The sequence below is a fragment of the Ischnura elegans genome, chromosome 9 (assembly GCF_921293095.1).
Source record: "Ischnura elegans chromosome 9, ioIscEleg1.1, whole genome shotgun sequence".
NCBI classification, from domain to species: domain Eukaryota; kingdom Metazoa; phylum Arthropoda; class Insecta; order Odonata; family Coenagrionidae; genus Ischnura; species Ischnura elegans.
The window spans coordinates 57394046-57416646 of NC_060254.1; the positions used below are offsets into that span (position 1 = coordinate 57394046).

A 22601-nucleotide genomic window follows, 5' to 3' on the forward strand; every position below is an offset into this window, starting at 1 on the left:
GAAAATAATGAGAAAATTCATGGCATGGTATTTGGAGGAGACGACTGATACCTTAGGTCGTTTGCACCATGAGAGAAAGGTATGGAAAGAAATTTGGAGAGAAACCCAGCATTGGCATTAGCCTGCTCTTAATGAAAGTTGCCAAGGGATCAAGGCTTAGCGTCACATCTGACGGACCGAGTGTTGAGCTTGAAATGTTCCCCAGACAACATTCAAGCAGGTGCTGGGGAGTCTAAAAATTCTCTGCAACCACTGGGATTTGAACCTGAACTCACGGCGTGGGAAGGCAACATTCTAGTCACCACGCCAACCCGATCCCTTAGAAAATTGATGATTCTTAAAATATGAAGTATGTAATTCATTCCCAGCGAATCAATTGCATGAAGACTCTCATGATTTACACTGGTTTAATTTGTTGTAATACATAAATGTTTCAATGAACAACATTATCATGGTGAAAGAATAATTTATTTATGATTTGATAAAATTTTTTGGATGATTTCTACCAAATGCTTGACTTTTGGTAATGATTACCTATAATCAAAAACAGTAGATCCTCGTGTTATGATACTGATCCATTCCAGACAAGGAATCAGTTCCAATAGCATCGGTGCACGTAAATGTTGCCATTTAAAAATTTGGCTTCATTTAGAAATAAGGTATAGAATAAATATTATAAATATTATTGATGACATACCGTGTGAGTGGAAATAAAATTGGAAAATTTTGAAAAATGATAATGCTTGCACAATATCAGGTCAGATGTCATGAGCCAAATTCACAGAAAGTTGAGGTCATTATTAGACAGCGTACTCTCTACTGTACTTTGTAATATGTTTGGAAGCAATTCCTTGTTAAATAAGGAGCATCAGGGATTAAAATTATATATCAACAAAGACTTGGAAGATAGGAACATGTTACTCAGATTAAAGATATAATTTACAATGAGTATGCACGTTTTGATAGCCACACACTACTGTACTCTGTAATTTTTTTGGAAGGATCTACTTTTACAATAAGAAGTAGAAGGGATTAAAATTATAATATGTACAAAGAATCAGATAATGGGAACATGTTATTCAAATTTTACAAAATTTTTAATGAGCAGTCATGTTATTATAGCCACACAATAATGTACTATTTGTACTTCGTAATATATTTGGAAAGAACTTCTTTTTAAATAAGTAGCAGCAGGAATTAAAATCACAATTTGTACAAGGAATTAGATGATGGGAACATGTTATCCAGATTTTACAAAAATTTTAATGAGCAAGCATGTTATTACAGCCATACACTATTGATTGTACTTTGTGATATATTTGGGAGGAACTTCTTTTCAAATAAGTAGCAGCAGGAATTAAAATCACAATATTTACCTACAAGAAATTAGATGATGGGAACATATTATTCAGATTCAAAATTTTTTAATGAGCTAGCATGTTATGAAAGCCACCCACTTCGATTGCCCTACCAGTGGCCCATTGCTGAGCCTACCTTGCCCACAGTCCATATATGACACCTGCCTGGCTCTCCCAATGAAAGGGTGCAGAGAGACAGTGAACTATGTGCTACAGTTGCGGTTCTAGCATCTTCAGTGGGCCCCAAATTGCAAAGGTGACTGATTTTTTTTGAGAAGAGGAAGGATTTTGCAGTATGATAGGCTCATATAATCTAGAAGGGTGTAAATTTTTTGAGTATTTTTGGTGAAAAAGTTAGCCCATTTAAAAAAAGAGAGAAATATCACCCAGTTTTCGAATATGCGAGTAACAGGGAGACGATGACAATACAAGTATGAAATAAACAAATAAATGAAAGAATGAATAAAGAATGGAATAGTTTAAAGAGGGTTGAAGCCAGTGACATTAATAAATTAAGACTGCAAAAGTCCTTAAGACTGCGAAATTTTTTTTGTACGTTTTGCACGCGGACTGCCGGAAAAACGTTTTTAAAAGTTTGACCATTACTCGACTACCTGCGGCAGCTTTCCAAAATTTTTATTGCTACCCAAATATCTCGCAGCTGGGCACTTTTCCTCACCGTAAGGATTGCACATGGGCTTAACTCTCCTGAATTAGCTCTTATAGCAGGGGGTTCCACATGGAATTTACTATCGTACTCCCTATTTTGTATTGTTTCCTACATGCTGTTAATGTGCCTATGAGAAGTACCCAAGTGTAGGCCCATACCTAGGTAAGAAAGAAGGAAGGATAACCCTGGATAATAAGAGTTTTTTATACTGAAAGTCTTCAACTGCATATGTACATAGTCGCCAACTCACACACACTACACTCTCGGCTGTCCCAAAAAAACATTCTTTTTTAAATTTCAAAATCGTCAATCAGATTTCAATGACCCTCGGGTATACAAGGATAGGCAAAAAAAGATTTTCGAAAATTTTTATATAATTAGTTAGTGAGAGGCACCTAAATACCAACACCCTTAATTTGTCATAAAATTTTGCGCAAACTGCCAAAATAAGGGTAATCAGGGTAAGTTATGATCCACAGGTCTAAAATTTCATCGGTTTTTGTGTACCTTTCACCGTTTAGGCTTTGCAGCCCATGCAGCCTGGTGCCAAGAGTGGCACTAAGCCAAGCGGCTCGTGCGATGCGGTGCAACAGACGGCTGAGGCCGTCCCCCTCCCCTCCCCCTCCAGTTCACCTGCGGTCGCCCACCATGTTTACATGCTTCAGTGACTCTCTCTCTAAAATTCTGATTTTGAACTTGTTTCGCAAACCAAATCATGTTGGCATGTAAGGTAATCTTAACTTTATTTTGGAAAATCGTTACAAATTTGTTCATCTACTCATGCTAGCCAACCTAGTAGATTGGCTACAACAGGGTTCACTCCCTGCGAAACACACAGGTAGGCTAAAGAGGGAAAATATTTCTTGCTTTTCTCCAGCACAGGCTCGTAGCTAAAATCATGAACTCCAGCAGTCCAAGGGTTAACCCATTATTCCCCAGACTGTAGGTAAGGATTTTAACTTTGGTTTTTTTGCATTTTGCGATTTATTTTGGCCTATTTAGGATGAATTTATAGAAAAAAGTATTTTCATCATAGGTATGATTTCATAATGCTGTGTATACACAAAGTAAGGAAAATTTCGGTAAATAAATATGAAAAGACTAATTTTTAAAACTTAGGCTACATCTTTTATTTTTCGTTTTGATTTTCACACTCGAGATCTTCACCAGGAGTTATCAACATTCCTTTTGATCAAATGCCGTATTCTGTCTTGACGGACATGCTGGGTTATGCCATTTTTCTTATGGGTGTCTCTTAGTGCGCACCGATTTTTATGCCAAATGCCATCAGACATCAAAATATAATTATATAAATGAAAAATTTGATGAAAATGACAAAATTAGAGAAGCTTAAAAAAAAGTCAGTAAATCGAAGAAAAAATTATTCTGAAGTAGAAGTTTGTTCTGAGAATTGGGGTTCAAAAATGTTGCGTTAATGCAACGCGGGGGACTAATGCGTTAAGAGCAAACGAGCGTAATGCGCCCGTTCCCAGCTGGCTTCCCCCGCTCTTTTCAATGCAGGTCCACAGAGGGATAGGCGTTTCTAATTTTAAAATGTAGAAAAAAAGGCAGGGTCTTATTTACAAATTTAATTGGAATGTTCATGTACAAATTGAGGTCAGAGGACCTCTTTAAACACAACATTGGAAGTAATTACACTATCCTCTGTTAATACTTGTTTAGCGTTTTCCTTAATATTTACAAAAATATTTTGAAAAGATCTTATCCTAGAGAATGCTACATAGAGTTGGCCATGAGAGAATACAGGGTCAGGCAGGAATAAGCCAGCTCTTTGCAAAGTCTGACCCTGAGCCTTGTTAATAGTCATCACATAGGAAACCTTAATGGGAAATTGTCTGCAAGTCAAATTAAAAGGCATAGTGGGATCCGACGGCATTAACTGTATTCTTGGGATGAGGACAATCTTGCCGAAATCGATTATTTTTTTTAATCTTTTAAAACCGATTTTAGGAAACAATAGCAATATTTAGGAAGTAACATATGCCGTCGCATGTTCTCTGATAAATTCTGTGCATTTTGGTACCTCATTTGTAGAGTTTGGTTGTGTATAAGTTGAGAAAAAGTTATCTATACAGTAGAAATAATATAGAGGATTATTGACCAGGGTTACTCACTTCGGTGGCTGGAGGAAGGTGTGCGAGTGGCTCAGTGTCCGTGAAACCCGCATTGGTGCAGTTGACAACATACTGGATTCTCTGCTGGTAGATAGACTGTCCGCACGTGCAGGCCTCCTTGAAGGCTGAAGGACAGTTCCCTTTGTTGTGCGTAATGCTTGATTTGGACGAGTCCACTCTCCCGCTGACCACGTTCAGGGACACCACCAACAGAACCTCCAGCACACAGCATAACATCCACGTCAAATTCATTGCTACAAAAAAAAAGAGAGGAGCTTATAATTTTAAGAAATCATTGCATTTTTTTAGAGGACACTTAAAAAAATCACATTTCTTGAGTTACTAATGTGAATCCTGGAAACTGCCAAAGATGGCCAGGCACCCACACACCCACATCTCACTTACTTGGGTGGTAATGGCGTATAAAATAAGAATGGAAATAATTACGTGCAGTCTCTATTATATATTAGCATATGTAGTATCCCAGCCATGTGTTTCCAATCATGTGTCTCTGCTTTCATATTCTGTGCAGCCACATTCATCGATCCATATTTGTTTCCATCAGTAACCCAACAATGATGTAGTAATCATTCCATATGGCACACTTAACTCCCTGAAATCTAATAAGTTAAGTTTTGCTTGTATTGATCACCATTTTATTCTCATTTGACCATTTCTCCAATACATAGATCATTTTGTGAGACATCACCCATCATCTAATTTGTCCATTACTATATACATAATACAATGATCTCTGCATTTCCTCAGGGTTTTCTTCCACGTCAGCTTGTTTGTAGACAACAGTTTTGACCTTCAACCTGAAGACGCTGGCAGGATAGCCAGCAAAACTGTTGTCTACAAACAAGCTGACGCGGAAGAAAACCCTGAAGAAATGCATAGATCAAACCATCACCGCGGAAACCTATGTTCCTACATATAACAATTATCTGAAAACATTCCAATTGGGCTCTCTACAATCCCACTTATATCATTTGCATACATAATAAATATCAAAGGTCCCAGCACACTTCCTTGCGGTACCCCGGAAGTGGCATAGAATTGATCTCAGCATACATCACCAACTCAGAACTTTGTGACGTATCTGAGGAAAAGGAATACATCAAGTTTACAACCTTACCATCCAAACCATGCAAACATACTTTATTCATTAGAACTGCATGATCTACCCTGTCAATAGTTTTAGAGAAATCAATCAGAATCCTATTGATTTACTTGCCACTGTCTAGTCCCTCCAAAAACTCCTGATAAAGGGATGCTAACTAACTTTCAAAGGAGTAGCTTCTATTGAAACCAGGTTGCCCATCTCATGGCCCGTTTTTTTCTTAGGAATAATTAATTACTTCCAATATTTAGTCCCCTTTCAGATGCTACTTTTTTTGCACAGAATGCAACTCAAACTTACTGGTAATAGTAACCAATGCTGTCAAAACGCCCTTTTCTGTAGATGAGAATAATTTATGGCTTTACCCTGTCAGGTAAGTCGCCATTGTTTTTTTTTATATTGAATAAGTGTCTTAGAAAAGGAATCAAAACATTTCCGAATTATTTATTAGTTCCCCTGAGAGAAATCAAGGCTACAAGATGTGTGACTTATTATTTTGTTGATCTATCCCTTACATCCCTATCTTTGATTTCAAAAGGTTCATTCCAGATGTCATCCCCTATTTTTGGAGAAACTACTTTTGTTTTGCTATACGCATAGGAAAAAACATCTAAAAAGCAGTGGCTTTTGAGATACTTTCATTTATCATTTGGCCCTCTTTTTGAGAGAAAATTTTCTATAGCATCCATTTAGTTTTGATCCTGGGTACGCCCTTGCAGAGGATCAAAATTAGATGGGGGCAAGCCATGGTTGTTCAAGTGGTAACATTTTAGCACGGAAAAGGTAAATGAAACCAACATTATAAGAAAATTATCACAGCACTTTCTTATTTTTTAAATGATTCGCTTGAAAAAATATTTTTATTTTAGCTGCATGCCTTATGCTGATAGCACTTTTCGTGGGTTTAAAGAAAATTTGTTGAAAACTTTCGTTTCCATCCAGTCCTGAGTTTGCTTCTAGGGGGCAGCTTCCCCCTCCTCCCTCCCTGCTAAAACTGTAAATTACACATATTTTTAATATACACACCAAAACTAGTTTTAAGAACTTCTTCTAGCACACAAGTACTTTGTTATGAGTACTAGACATACACTTAGTGCACGAGTGCTTTGTATATTAGGGCCACCTATTCCAGGGGCACAGCTAGGAATTAAGGCTGGGGGGGTTAAGGTACAACTAATACCGGGGTGTGTGGGGTATGGTATAACCACCAGGATATGCGGTAGGTGCGAGATTAAAAAATTACGGAATTTTAAGATAAATGGTTCAAAATGGTGAGTTTTACGGCTTTCTGAGGGATATTTTACTAACCCTTACACTATTCTATTAGTTAATATCAATCCAATTAAGTAAAATGGATTAAACTTAAAAATTTCTTTGAGCTTTGGGGGGGGTTTTATCCCCCAAAACCCCCCCTCGCTGCACCAGTGACCTCTTCCATACAATGCTACTTCCTAACACTTCAAACAATACTAGTATGTGCTAGTTTTCATGAGACTGTATATGCTTACTTCTCAGTAAATTTTTAAAAACTTCCACGTCAAGTTACTTTTTAAATCAAAAACCCAATTCCCACTGACAGTTTATAGGCAGTAAAAAATTCTAAGCTTGCCATCAATAACTTTCGTCGAATAAATTTTTATAGTACTAAAGTTTATTTCGAGCGGCGACTAAAATTAAAAAGATGCTCAGCAGTGACGTCATGGCAAAATTAGCAGTGCCGGAACGCACTTTCCTTAACTTTCTTTTACAAGTGAAATGTATATTACTATGTATTAGTAATATTAATCTTAGTTTTTTTATTATTCATTTAAATTATATTACTATTATTTTTTTATTTATTATTTAATTTTAAATTTTTTGTTTTGGTTACGAATGTATTTCTTAGAAATTTGGAGGCAACAAAATTGATGGAAGTGTTATTTGACTGCTATGTCTTACATTAACCAGTGCTGGTACGGCGTTCCGGCGCCATGACACCAACGATGCTCAGTGAATAACGCGGTTTACTGAAAAAGCCGCGGCGGCAAACGGTTTTTTTCGGGACCGAGAACCGGTTCACGACTCTACGCACCGCCCAACACCACCTACACGCTGATCACGCACAAACAAGGCGACATCACAAAGGAGCAGATGCAAGGAAGGCGAAATGTCTGTTCAGTGAAATGCCCGCGAGCAGGTGATGGCGTCTGGAGGGGAGCACCTGCCTTCGCCACGCAGAGATAGCAAACCGAGTAAACCAGGGATGGACGAAGCAAGGAAGAAAAAGTCAGTAACAGTGGCGTAACTATGGGATGTATCCCCCAAAATCTCTGAGAAATAAAAAAAATTTTAAATCTTGTCTGGATTTGATATAAAATAACTGCATCTGCTTAAAGTTGAATTTTAAGTGCCAAAATGATGTAAAATTAATTTTCAGGCTTGGTATTTTTCAACATTTTTCCTGAACTCGCCGTTTCGTGGGGGGATAGCCCCCACTAACTCCCCTCATCCCCCCCGAAGCCTATTCCTAACTACGCCACTGGTCAGTAGACTAGCTATATTGCGAAAACGGCAATCTGCATTAAAAAAAGTCCACATACAGTGTGGTCAGCCCCATCGTAATTTCGTGAACAATCGAAAAAGATGGAAATCTGCAAAGAAGCTTTCCATCTCCGATCAGCGCCGGATAAAGCGGTAAGAAAAGTACGCGGCAGCGTAGGGCGCCAACCGAAAGTGGGAGCCTAAGCGCTCAGTCCAATGCTCAGTACCAATGAAACAAGGAGATTCAAGGTTGAGGATTGATTTGCTACACAAAATTACTGTAGAAGTATGGATATATCGTACTCATACCCCCACTACTCGGGTTAATGATGGTCGATTCGGACATCGAAACGTCGGTCGGCAGTTATGCAGTTCCTTACCCGGTGGCGATCCCGAGAACTCTTCACAAAATTATTGTAATATGTAGTTGAAAATAAGAGTGTTTATGACTCATTTTTATGTTTTTCGTATGTTTTTGGTAAAGTGTTTTTGTAATATATTTTTTTGAAAATGTTTTCCCTAGGGTTATTGGGAAAACGTAAAATAAACAAAAAAATAAAACAATAATGCAGTAGGTACCTCATAATTCGCGCTAGGAGTTCTAAACTTCATCTACATCTACATAATACCCCGCAAGCCGCCTAAAAGGCGTGTGGCAGGGGGTGTTAGGACACCAGCCGTTTACAGCTATTAAAAAAAAAAATGAAGTGCTCTAACGAGGTTGGGACAAGCGTTTATTAAAGTCCTTCATTGTTCGGGGGAAAAACGAATTCCCATATCTATCCGTTCGGCAAAAAATCTCTCTTAATTTATCGCTTCTGTCGGACCTGGAAATATAGTGTGGCTCTAAGATTATGTTCTCTGTGTCGCTCTTAAAGATATCCATTCTTAATTGTTCAAGCAATCTAAGCCTAGCGCGCAGCCTCCGAGTCTCCAACGGCTCCCAGCCTAATTCGCTTAACATCTGGGTAACACTGTCCGTACGCCCGTAGCGGTTTTTGACGAAACGCGCAGCCTTCCTTTGTATCTTATTCAGCTCGCGGATTAAGTCTTTCTGCACTGGATCCCATACACTCGCTGCATATTCAAGGTGCCGTCGGACGAGAGCGAAATAGCACCTTTCTTTTACTTTCTCATCCGAAAATCTTCCCACAATACGCTTAACGAATCCTCATTTCTTCAGGGCTATGCCGCAAATATTCTTTATATGTGTTCCCCACGTGAGGTTCGAGGTTATCGTAACTCCCAGGTACTTCACTTCGTCTGTTGCCTTTATGTTAATGCCATCTACTGCATAAACATTGTTAGTGTTGGACGAATTCCGCAAAAAATGTACCGCCATGCATTTGCTCAGGTTAAGTTCAAGTCCCCACTCTTGACTCCACAAATGAACGTTGTTTAAGTCCGATGATAGATTTCCATAGTCAGAGTGATCACTAATTTCGCGATAGATGACAGCGTCGTCAGCAAATAAACGTATTTTACTGCTAATGCGGGAGCAGAGATCGTTAATGTATATAATGAACAACAGGGGGCCGATTACGCTTCCTTGTGGAACACCTGATGTAACTTTTACAACATCAGAGCTAATTCCGTCAAGAACTACTTTTTGTTTACGATCTCTGAGGAAGTCGCGTATCCAGTTTACAACTGTTTCGTTTAATCCGCATGACTGTAATTTGTATAAAAGTTTGTTGTGAGGTACAGTGTCGAAAGCTTTCTAAAAAATCTAGAAATAGTGCGTCAACTTGTCTTTTCGATTCACCAGATTTAATAACGTCGTGAAGAAAGAGCGCGAGCTGTGTTTCGCAGGATCTATTTTTTCGGAATCCGTGCTGACAGTCATGGAGGAAGTTACGGCTGTCCAAGAAAGTCATGATATTACTAACAACGATATGTTCAAGTATCTTGCCTATAATTGATGTTAGGGAAATTGGACGGTAGTTGCCTGGGTCATTTCTGTTTCCCTTTTTGAAAATGGGTGTAACACTTGCAATTTTCCAGTCGGGCGGTAACTTCCCTTCGGAGAGTGACTTCTTGAATATGATCTCTAAGTGAAACTTGCGAACTATCAAAGCGTGTTATTCAAATGGGGAGTTGTCGAGGTAGTTCAAGTGGTGGAACACCTGCGGCGTACTTGGTCGATCTGGGTTCGAATCTCGATCAGCGCAAATTATTTTTCCTCTGGAATATTCGCACTACGTGCATTTACGGGTGACACTGTACAGGCTCAGCGCTAGTTAGTCCACGATCTATTCGCCGGGAAAGCACAAAATATTTCTTATTACAATAATCTTCCAAAGAAAATAATAAATAAAATCTAACAATTCATACTTTGCAGGTCACAATGGCACATTTTTCTTAATTATGATACTTTATATATAAATACATTTTAACCCATGATAAATCTAACTGTTTACATACAGTGTTGTATTCCCTACACATTCTTATGAGTGGTGAGTTGCAACAATATTTTGATTTTGCAAATGGGAAAATGAGGTTTGCTGGTACCATTGGCTATATAGTGGAACATAAAATTTAATTTGTGGAGAATAGCTCCGTCTTTTCGATACTTTGTATCAAAAACATCAGTGTACATTAAAGTACTCCGTTTTAAGTCGTGAGGAATTTCCCTTGCTCCCATAGACATCTTTATCGCAGGTTATATTCCCATAAAATTCGAAAAAAAAACTTTCCTGGAACATAGAAACGATTAAAAAACTAATTGATGAGATTTCTACAATCGTCTCGAAAATAATTGAAGCCATTCCACTACATTTTCTTATCTCCTTAGAACACGAGGTGCTCCTGTAACCACGAGCAAGTGGAAATTGGAGAGATATTTTCCAAACTAGCTGACGACTAACTCTGTACGTATTTTTATGCTGCGATAAGAAAATCTTGAAAAAAACAAAAGGAAATTGACGACGTGAAATACCGCAGATAGTGGCCTTATCTCGAATAGATTGTTACGATAAGACATCAGTTATCTCACTCAGGTTGGTCGCGAGGCGATTGAACACGTTCCCGCTCTAGGCCTCGCTTGAATCTCGCTAAGAAAAGCAAATAGCATTATAACTTCCATTTCTAAATTCTACGTTAATATTTTATCCACACGACTGAGGCTGTTTGGGGTGAACTATACCCTCACCTAACCATACCAACCTTCCGGGTTGAATCACTGAGTGAGTGAATTGAACATGAAGGAGCTTCTGAGATGTTCGATATGATAAGAATTTAAATAAAAGGTTAGTGAAGAGTCTGATCTGGAGTGTAGCTTTCTACGGTGCAGAAACGTGGACACTTAGGAAGGAGGACGAGAGAAGACTGGAGGCATTCGAGATGTGGGTGTTGCGAAGAATGGAGAAGGTGAAGTTGGACGGAGAGGAGGAGGAACGACATAGTGCTGGACATGGTGGGTAAGGAGAGACAGCTTTTAGATGAGATACGGAGGAGACAGAAGGTATGAATGGAGCGAGTACGTAGCGGGGAGAGGATGTTGAAAACATTGTCAGAGGGTAGAATGTTAGATAAACGAGGGAGAGGAAGGAAAAGAATAGTATTTTTTAGATAGAATGAAAGGGAGTAGGTCTTATTGTGAATTGAAGTGGGAAGTGCTTGAAGGAAAGGGAGGCTCCCAGAATGCGTCTTAAGTACTCCATGGAAACCTACCTTAATCGGTAGAATACTTAATAATAATAACCGCTGTATATTTTAAGGTAAAGCGTTCACTTAAGAAACTAATTTTAATAGCATTTACCAAACGTTCTAACGAAAAAAATTACCCGTCGTTGAGGCTGTTCGCGTGGAGAACCAACTTGGGAAAGCCTGAATCACATAATCATTTTTTTCCAATCCTTTAGGGGGACAGTTGCTCTAATAATGGCGGAATAAAATGATTCTTCCGCGAAAGCTCGAGGGATGGGAATCCTATCCTTTTTCCTTAATTTCCCTTTTCCCGAAGCTGAAATCATCGCTGGCACCGTCCTTCACCCAATCAAAACGCAAGAGCGATAAAAGCGATTGTAACGCCACGCTTGGCTTTTCCTTGAAGCATAGTAAGGAAAGTGACAGAATCAAGCGATTGAAAAAGAGACGGTGAAAACGATCGAGTGATTCAGAAAATGATAGGCCGAGTGGCCATTTATTTGGTTCCAGAAAACCTATCATTATGCCTTACAAAACCTACGAAAACCTAGCTCTCATTCTTAGGGGCGGAAAAAAATGATAGTATGATTTAAGTTCAACCATTAAATTGCAATCAGCGTATTAACTACAGCCACATTTTAGCACTAGTTAAACAAATATGTTCGCTTGATGTGTTGTGAGTTTTAATAATGTATCTTTAACAAAAAATAGGGGCTGTAATCAACTTTGTAAAATGCGGGAAAAACAGATTAGGGTGGTTTCCTATTTCGAAAGAGCATTAAATGAAAAGTGAAAATTTTCAAGCGCGCGAAAACGCGACGGCTAAGTATGTAAGCTGGGAAAAGCCCGTGTGACGTCATTCTGGTTCCGGCTGCCGCTGTGTGAAGCCACCTTGATGTGAGGCTATGAGCGCCGCTACGACGCAGGCTGCTAGCAGGTAGCAGAGTACCCTGTTATCAGGTAGCGCTTGGCTTAAATAAGGATTATTAATGTATACTATGAATACACTAATGGTGGGGAATCGCAATCAATGCTTTTCGTTTTCTTTGATGAAGGAAACTACCCTTTTGCGGCGTGTTTGATTTTCTTTCCTGATAGTGTCGCAATCTGATACGAAAAACAAATCTTCCTCAAACAGCCATTCTCAAAGATGTTACCGATTATAAAAACGCGAAAGATGCCGTCCACTTTGCATTGAGTTGGCGATGCCATTACAGTTGCAGACCACAAATTTGATCAGAAAGAACCAATAGCGCTAAAATGTTTACCTGAGCGGGTGTCCCTCTCGTGAAGGCTCCATAGGCACGCAGGGCCGCAGGTGCTCCTTTATCTTAAGATTCTGAAGTCGTGACGCTAGTCAATGGACCTTTTCGGCCAATTTCAAAGCATTGAGTGAAATTTTAATACATTCTTCTCCAAAAAATTCTTAGCGTTTTAGTTATCTGATATGGTATCATTAGATATTAAATTCATATTCCTGTATTCATACCTCACTATCAGGTAGTTTTTGAACCAGAGATTAAATTTCAAAATTTTCAAGTTTCCCACAGGCGATTCGCTTGTAGATGTATTTTCAAATAATTAGAGTAATATTAAAAGTGGTACAATCACACCATAAATCTAATTATACATTTTCAAGTTTTCAATACCCAGTCTGGGACTTTGTAGCATTAACTTACACCAGAAGAAAAAAAGAATTCGCCATCGAAGCATCACCAGCGGGCACGTAATCAGGAAAGCAAACATCGTCAGCACGAAATCGTCTCGAGAAAAAAATGCTGTCATCATCTCCTTGCTTCAGCAAACGCCTCGCGCACGTGGGCTCATGAAAGGAGCTCACTGAGGTAGCATATATCGCAGCGCGCATGCAGGCTGTAATAGCACGTGGTAGAGGCCAAAGTGTACCACGTGATGAGGTTTATTAACCCCTTGCGCTGAAATTACGAGTCCAGTCATGAACTTTCGATGTCAAATTGCGCAATGACGAGTGTAGCTCGTCATCAGAATTTAATAACTTTAACACTATTTAGAGGAACAACAGTAAATATTTTGAAAGTTAAAACGATGCTGAAACATCCAAGATGTACATAAAGAATTCATACGAGGGTCGTTCAATAAGTATTCCCCATATTTTTTTCTCAGAACATATTTATTGTTAAGAGTCAGAATTCGGTGACAATATGCATCAACATGTCTTGTCTATGTTCCATTTTTCTACGTAGTCCCCATTACGTTCTATGGCCGCGGACCAACATTTTGAGGGAGTATGTTTTCCCTGATGGTAAAAGCCCTCGTGTTGCAGGCGTAGCGATGGCGAACGTGGCTGATCATGGAGCTCCGTTTCAGCATCTCCTGAGGCTGTAACTTTCTTTACCCATCACCTAACTGTACTCCTACCAACTGCAGCATCCTCACATACTGCACACAATCGTTTATGGATGTCAACCACGGTTTCTTTTCCTGCCCACAAAAATTCAATAACAGCCCGCAGCTTTTAACATCAGTGGTATGAAGATGCTATTTTTGATACTGTACTACGGTTCTGGCATATGCTGGAACTGTGCCAAACTTCACCAGCGCAGAGACCAAACATCAACGGTGAAACACCGACAAGGACATTGATATATCGTAAGTATGTCAATGGCTTTTAAAAAAAATGTGGAACATTACTTTTGAACAACCCTTGTATTTCTTGAAATATGATGCAGTGGAAGTAATAAAATGATTTTATTTGAGTGGCAATAGCTGTGTTCTCGACGTATTTAACGAGATACTTTATGAAATGAAATAATAATCACTTTTAATTTTCTGTTCTAGTTTGATTACAAACTACTAAATATTATTTCATTATCTATCATTCCATTTAAAAGAACCACAGAAGAAATAAATAGAGGATAGGAGCACAGTATTTAGAAAATAAATTGGAAGTGGAAGGGGTGTATTTTCACTTCCGCGTAAACGAGTGATTCAACGCGCGCACTAAAGCAGTTCGGCGAATTTTAAGTTGATGTGTTATTTTCAAATTTCACAGCTAATTCAAAATAATAGCTCGTAAATAGAGGAAAGAAAAATTGAAAGTGTTTTGAAATGACGAAATGAAGTAAATGACAATACAGACAAACAATAAACCAAATGTAAATATCGCCAAAGAAAATCACCCGCTCATCATCGCCTTACTTATTTAGTTGAAAACAAATGAATGTCGTGAATGAAGTGGCATCACTTAAGTTAGGTACATGAAAATCGTGCCAGGGTTGACACAAATAGCTGGAATAAAAAAATAATATCAGGATTGAACTATCCACATTCTTTATCTCATATCTCACATCAACATTTAAAAAATTATTCTAGCAAATATCACGTACACAAGGGCAACCGATTCACATCAATTAATTATATATTAACACCTTTATGACAACAATAATTATAGGTATGAAAAAAAGAGGGCAGAATCAAGCCAAAAAATGACGCATTTTCGAACATCGCGTTACTCACGTGTATGCTTCATCAAAATATTTTTAGTTTTAGAATATTGTAACCATGAAACAAACAGTCCCTCCCCTCACTACAAGCTTTCAGTTAATGCGAGAAACATTTGAAAGTCTAAAAACGAAGTATTGATACATGCGAATGTGTTATAATTTAAGAAAACAGGAGGTAGGAAGGAAACATGGAAAACCAAATTTAAAGTGTTTAAAAATTACAAAATGACAATACAAGTATAATGAATAAACCAAATCGTAAATATCGTTTAAAAAAATCACCTAATGAGCTTCTTCCCAACAGCTATGGGGGGAGTGGGACGGGAGATAAAGTGATGTGGGACATACTGGCCTCATACGCAGAGGCCATTTGTTTATTAATCGATTTCCTCCGAAATAGCTTGCGAAATATTCCCGTTGAATTGGACAGGTGAATCATCGAAATATTTCCAGGCAGCTGGGAGGAAATTTAAAAAACAAAACACGAGAAACATAATCCCAAACTAATGATGATCTCAAAACTGAGAGTAGTCGAAACTTGTCATGAACATTCCTATTTCGCACGCGAGGACGGAGGAAGTATTAGTGATTCGATGAATTGAAGACTTGCATCATTGTATAGGGAATGATTCAGTCGTACATAGTCATATTAAAGGTAATTCTTGAGGAAGTTACACTGAAAAATGAAGTAAGTACCTAAGGTCACTTGCTTCAAAATATCTGAACATACTCCTCAAATTGTACGGATGTAGTCATCGACTTCTGGTAAAAACAAAAATTAGGGTACGTGCCCACCCCAGACGCTTCAAAAATAGATAAGATATTTAATTCGGTTATCATGACGTACGTTTTATTTTGTGTATCACGGAGCCTCTATCATTTAATTTAATAACTTTCATGTCAAAATAAAGAGAATAGTTTCTATTGCAATTGTTGTATTTCGTTTTTAATCTCAAACATGAGAAGACGTGTTAGACCATAGTGACCCCCTCCCCCCTCAGAAATAAATCCTGGATCCGCCCCTGCTTAGCTATGTACATGAAAATCTCGCCAGGGTCGAAACAATCGGCTGGAATAAAAATGGAATTAATAATATCAGGATTAAACTACCCACATTCAGAGTACACTAAACTTTGCTCCTTTACCACAAAACATGGACAAAACTTCTTGTTCGCAAAATACGCGACAAGTATTTTGTTTTGATTGGCGCAGGTGCGACCTCATTGAAATCTCTATCCCTTTGTTATTCTTCTCTGTTAACCCTCAGCCATTCCTCACTCTTACGGTTCTGAAATTTCATTCCCTAAAGAATAGGATATAACACCTAAATTTCGGGTGTTTAAATATTGCCGAACAAACATATAATTACGCCTAAAAACTATAATTATAAGTTTCTATGGGTATTTATCTAATGGTACCAATTAATAATGCGTAATAATACTCAAGGCCATGTGAAATACCTGTAAAAAACTTTTCAAATTAATTAATGAAATTCAGTAGATATAAACTAACTACAATATGATCTGTGAGTTACACGTTTAAAATTGTATCGATTAAGAGCAACTTTTTATAATATGTGCATAACAACAGTAATAACTTTGCATTTATTGTGTTTTTGTTTCCTACTACTTTAAATGTTTGAGGTATAGGTATTTATATTGCGGCTTCCGGGATATTTTTTTAAAACTTCTATGCTCTCATAGCTACAAATACAAAATCGCTGTATTGTCACTGGATTACATTATGCAGAGGCTGATTGAGGTACTGAAAATAATCCACACACCCTTCTGCAAGTTTAACTCTGAAGTAATTTATTGTCGACGCAGAGTTGATGAATACGAAACTTAAAACAGGCGCGTTGTATTACAGCAACGTTGCTTTGAGCCAACACCTTCTTCCCCCTCGTAATCCGACGAGTGTGTTTCCGCGACACTTTCTCCGACCACTCGTGTAGACGATGCAGTGGCGAAGGTTCGAGACAAGACCAGTCGGCAACGCAAGAATACCCTCTCTCAATCAGTTCGAAACAGAAATTCAATCAAAATAATTCGCTTGATGGAAAGGAAAAAAGTTAAAGAAAAAAAATAATTAGAATTCATTGGAAGGATATTAGATAATAAGTTAAATTTAGGTAGCAACGAATTATAACCTTCCTCAGCCAGCCATTCTCTGGGTTTAAAATAATTAAACAAACACGAAAGTTGCGCCCACTTTTCACGAGCTGGTGGCGTCAATAAGTTTTGGGTCAATTACTCCATCAGGAATACATTGAGGGAAGGAATTGCTAACAAGAGCGCAAACCATAACGAATCCAGCGAGCACATTTAATTACAAAGAGTAGCTGAAAAGCAGAAACACGCTCCACATGAGCTAGTCACGTCGTAGTGACGTCATCAACTATTTGCAAAAGGGTTGAGGTAGTCGATTATTCGTTGCATACAGCGGCGGGCCGAAAATAGAAAAAATAGGGTCCTTTATATTATTCAGTTCCTGTCACAAAAGTTGTTAAGTAAATTGATTTTATTATGATGACAGGACATTAATCTCTTTAAAGTAACAACTCGGTTTGTTTTGTTATGGCATTTTGTTTTTCCCTTCTCTGTTTACTCTCATCACTTGTGTTTTTAAATCTACTAAAATAGTAATCTCCCTTTTATCAATTCTTTGTTTATAGACTTCTAGATAAATGTTTTTCGCATTAACTGGAAGCGTGTAGTGAGTGAAGGGACTGTATACTTCATGTTTTGAAACACCGAGCCCTCCACCTTAAGTTCTGCCGCGGTCGCCGAGGAAAGAAAAGCGCATCTATATTAAGTGCATCTCAAAAATAGGAGTCGAGTGTCGCTTTTTGTAATTTTCCTGTTTCCCTGGAGTGGGACGAGTTTTGGATCAAGTACACAGCAGTTCCGTTGCCAGGACCAACTGTTGGTACTAACATCGAAACTTCTTCATGAGTAGCTTTCTCTGGACTATTTCCGTCACAGACATCATGAGTCGCGCTGCACTGGTGCAAACCCCAGCAACGATTTAGATCAAAACCATGTCATGAATGCAGTCCTAGGATGAAAATAGACATAGGGTGTTCCCCAAGGAAGCGCTCGTGGACCACTGTTTTTTAAAATCTCAACGATATTCCAGAGCAGTTAAAGTCTTCCGCTGGTGAGGTATGCCTTTTTCAGATGGTTGTACCAATCCTTTATCGTAAGATAGAGAGCAAGAGCAATCATGAACCTTTACAGAAAGACCAGGGGCGGTCTGGCCAGGTCGGCTTGTCGGCAATCGCCGAGAGGCCCGATATTAAGGCCCCCCCCGCAACGCTCGTATCTATCGTGAAGCATACAATATACATATCGTGAAGCATACAATATACATATAGTGTAGCGTAAATATGAAAGGTCTAATAAAGAGAACTCAGATTACTTGAATCAAATTTTGTGTTGTTGTTATAAAATTCTACATTTTCATAAGTTGCTATATTTGCAACATACTGAGTATAAAATATCACTAGGAGAATAAATAAAATAAAGTTGTCGGAAGATAAAAGAGAACCTATGATGCTATTTTGAAAGGGTTATTCGGAAAGGTTATTTTGGAGTTTTTTTTAGATGTGAGCACATTTTCAAGGAACAAGTTAACTAGTAATAGGTGATAGAACCGTAATATATTATTAAATTTTGTAAGCTGTGAAATTCATAATTTTCATAGTATTTTTTCTTACTAAATTGCAATTTTTTATTAACATTTATCTGGTTTTTAAGAGCCAGAATAGCATCAAGTACTAAAATTTTTCAGGGGAGGACCTATGAATCCCTCGGTATGGGGAGCCCCATAATGAGTCTAAACCGAGGCGGCTCCAAATCACCCCAGACCACCATGTGTTGTAGTGATAAAACCACTATCATTCAATAAAAGCATTCAATAACATAACAAACAAACCGAGTTGTTAATTAAAAGAGATTAATGTCCTGTCATCATAATAAAATCAATTTACTTAGCAACTTTTATGCCAGCAGTATAAATACAGCAAATTCTGAATAAAGATATACTTTTTCAGTCTTGGAACGTGTATGAAACTCGATAGGCGTACAATTGGTGGAGTTGGCTGTTTCCCTTACCGCGACCACGATTTCTCCAACATTCGAGGATTTGTATGCATAAACTCGCTTTCGCTCGCTGGGGGAGCTATGCCCCACCCCCTAGGCCTCCGGCCTTTTGTGGTCACCCTGCCAGTTCTTACAATTTTTGTAAAGCCCTACGACGCAACACCGTATCTCCCGCCGTCGCGTCGTTGGGAAAATAATAGGGTGGTTTCCTATTATTTTTTAATTGCCTATATCAAAAGATAATTACTCCTGGAGTAAATATTTCACGCTTTGATATTTTTAAATGACGATATCTATTTTTCTCGATTAAATGAAAAGTGAAAATTTTCAAGCGCGCGAAAACGAGATGGCTAAGTATGAATGCTGGGAAAACTCGGTGTGACGTCGTTCTGGTTCCCGCTGCCGCAAGTGAGGTGACCTTGGGGCGAGGCTATGAGCGCCGATACGATGCAGGTTGCTAGCAGGTAACCGAGTACCCTGCTAGCAGGAAGCGCTTGGCTTAAATAAAGATTATTAATACCTTATCAAACGAAGGAAACTTTCCGACCTTAGCCAGTTTTAATAGGTGATTATTAAGATATGTTTCCCTGAGCTCTGCGCCTCATGCATGCATTGGTAATCTCCGACGATGTAAAACTCCTATCTACTTGTATAGAAACTAGGTCCCTGTGACGTCACGTGGAGTGGCATCGCATGGGCGCCAGCCTGGCCTTTTTCAAATGCAGTTAAAATTGACCATTGCTATTCGTCTAAACTGGGATTTACCATACCAAATCATTTGTATATTATGAATACACTAATGGTGGATAACGAATCGCAATCAATGCCTTTCGTTTTCTTTGATGAAGGAAACTACCCCATTCACGACACAGTGAAAATGCACGATTTGGCCAAAATTAAATGCCCTCCGATCGGTTTAAAAATTGCGATATAGATTCGACAAATGATATTTTTGGGAAAAATCGATTTTATGACCCCAAAATGTGGTGGGATAGAGGCAGTTGGCAACACTGTAATAGATAAAAAATTTAGTGCTCCGACAATTTTTCCTGGTAAAGTCAACTTTTTGTGGACAGATGTGGAACAACATAACTAATGATCAACGAAGATATCGTATTGCCCACAACTTTATTAACATAGTACTACACGTGTTTTAACTGTTCTACAATCATCGTTAAGTACTAACAAACATTAACAAGAAATGCCATTTGCACATATCTGTATATCCTCAAAAATAGTGGGGGAGGGCAAAAGATGAGAAGGAAGAATGAGGTGGGGAGGAAAGAGGGAGAAAATCGGGGGGTTTAGAGGATACACAGAAACTAAGGTGAGCACTTACATCATACAGACAACCAAAAACCCGGGACTTGCGTCATGTCACAAGGAAAAGAGGTAAGGAAGTGGGGTTAGTTATCAGTTAGGGAATTACATCGAAAATAGAGGAGTGGCAAACTCATTTTCGTTTAATTAGTCTAATATCTTTTTAATAATCTTATCTGTTTCAATGTCACAATTTCCCACTGTTCGGCCGCATCTAATCTTGGTCCCTTTTCTTGGAACCGAATGATTTTCACGTCAAAAGTGGATATATGGTTTTCTTCCATAAGGTGCTTTGCAATGTAGGACTCTCAGTCACGGTTTTCGAAGCACCTTTTGTGTTCAGACACACGAGTAAAGAAAGTCCTTCTAGTTATGCCAATCCCCTTCACATGAGTCACATTTGAGTTCGTATTCACCGCATTGACGCATGGGAAGATATTGTATGAGACACATGGGAATATATAGTACGAGAAGCATGGGCATATCTGTGGAAAAGGAATTTTTTGTTACTTTTTGTGACTACCTGATGATGATTGTATAACAATTGAAACACGAGTATACTGTAGTGCTCTGCTAATAAAATTGTGAGCAATACGATATCTTCGTAGATCCTAGGATTTCAAACGATTTTAGAAAGGGTCGATTCAAAGACTATTTGTCCTATCTCGCTTCGTTCATTTCAAAAAAATATACGAATCAGTCAGTCAGTGGTCTGAAGTGGGTTTTACAGTATATAGATGAAATAATGTCCGAAGGAACATGATATTAACACATTTACTCCAGGTATTTCCAACTGGTAGGTGGTGATTAATCGCCAAATCATGGGTCGTGTGTCCCTTCAATTTGTGGTTACGGAAAGAACGAAACAAATTTGCTGTTTTCATTGCTCCCTCAAGTGATCAAACTTGAAGCCAGCGAGAAATTATGACCTCTATATTACGAGGCGAAATGCGAGAACCAATACTCGAGTCACAAACGACATTGTGATTTCCACGTTGCTCGCTGGAGCCTATGATCTCAAAAACTGATCAGGAGACCATACTTCCAAATTAAAATTAGTATAAGAACTATAAAACGCCTTAACCTTAATGTTCGATAACTAATTCATCTCTTAGTAGTAACAACAATGCCATCCATTGACCCTTACTGTTACACAGCCATACGAAACCAAGACGTCGTTTTAAACGTACTTTCTTGTTCGTGCGTTTTCATGGATGAAAATTGTGTCTCTTGTTCATGTGGTTACGTTCAGATGAAAATAAAAAGTCGAATATGGAATGAGAGCAAGTTGTGAGGTCTAGCAACAAAATTTTATAGTTTTCCTGCTTAAATTGTGGGTACAGGGGTTTTAGTGCTCTTTTTTCTCCGGCGTTATGATACATCGACGCTTTAATTTACAAGTCGGGTCTTGTCGAGCAATATTTCCTTTGAAATCATGGAATTTAGACTAGTGAAGATTGCTTAATAAAACAAAATTGACCGCACTTGTTCGCCTATTTGTTTAAATTCATTCAAACTAAAACGTAAATTTTATAGGCTACTGAAGCACAGCAATTCATTCATGCGTTCGTACATTCTTTGAAATGAGACAATAAATTTGCTAGATAAGCATTTTACGACATTTCGAAATCTAAGCAAGAAACCGAATGAAAAAGTTTCGTTCGCGGAAGAAAAATTTTTATAAATGACATCAAAAAGGTGTTTTTAAGACATACTTAAAGGCATTTTCAACAGTGATTGAAAGAAAAACTACGCAAGATCTAGTTACTCACACGAAGATTCCTAGGAAACCGATGAAAAATGGCTCAGTTTTTCTACAGTTATGCATTAATTATCTGAGGATTGCACACGTAAAAAACGAGTCGACCTCCTGAAATATTCCGAGAATTATGTGATCGCGGCAGTAAGCAAAGAAAAACTGAGGAAGGACAGAAGCTGTCACAGTAGGTCTTTTCGTCTTATAGATGAAAATGACAGCGACTAAGGGAGGCGAAGAGGACGACGATGAGGAAAATTAACAACTGACGCTAAATAAAGCTGTACAGGAACATTTTTTTATAGAAAGTTCACATTTTGAAATGAAAAAAAACTTAATGTATCATCTAGTATTATGTGAAGCACTATGTGGTGTAAGTTCTTAATATGTACTAATAAAATTAGGCATTGCAATAATTGCACTGGGTTTCATTTTAACACAACGCGTTTCGTTGTTTCAAACAACATTGTCAAGAGTTAAAATAAA

General features: G+C 38.3%; 1 protein-coding gene across 2 annotated transcripts in view; it reads right to left on the minus strand.

The window, feature by feature from the left end:
• The window catches only part of LOC124165105 (trophoblast glycoprotein), a 51017-nt gene that overhangs the window by 6998 nt on the left and 21418 nt on the right, over positions 1 to 22601 (minus strand). The window contains exons 1-2 of one of the 2 annotated variants that reach the window (XM_046542393.1): positions 12723 to 12829; positions 4164 to 4417 (exon numbers count right to left, since the gene is read on the minus strand). In XM_046542393.1, coding sequence (XP_046398349.1) covers positions 4164 to 4415 — 252 coding nt within the window. In that variant the 5' untranslated portion in view covers positions 4416 to 4417; positions 12723 to 12829. Of the gene's footprint in view, positions 1 to 4163; positions 4418 to 12722; positions 12830 to 22601 lie in introns of those variants that run through there. The other variant, XM_046542392.1, reaches the window with a different exon arrangement.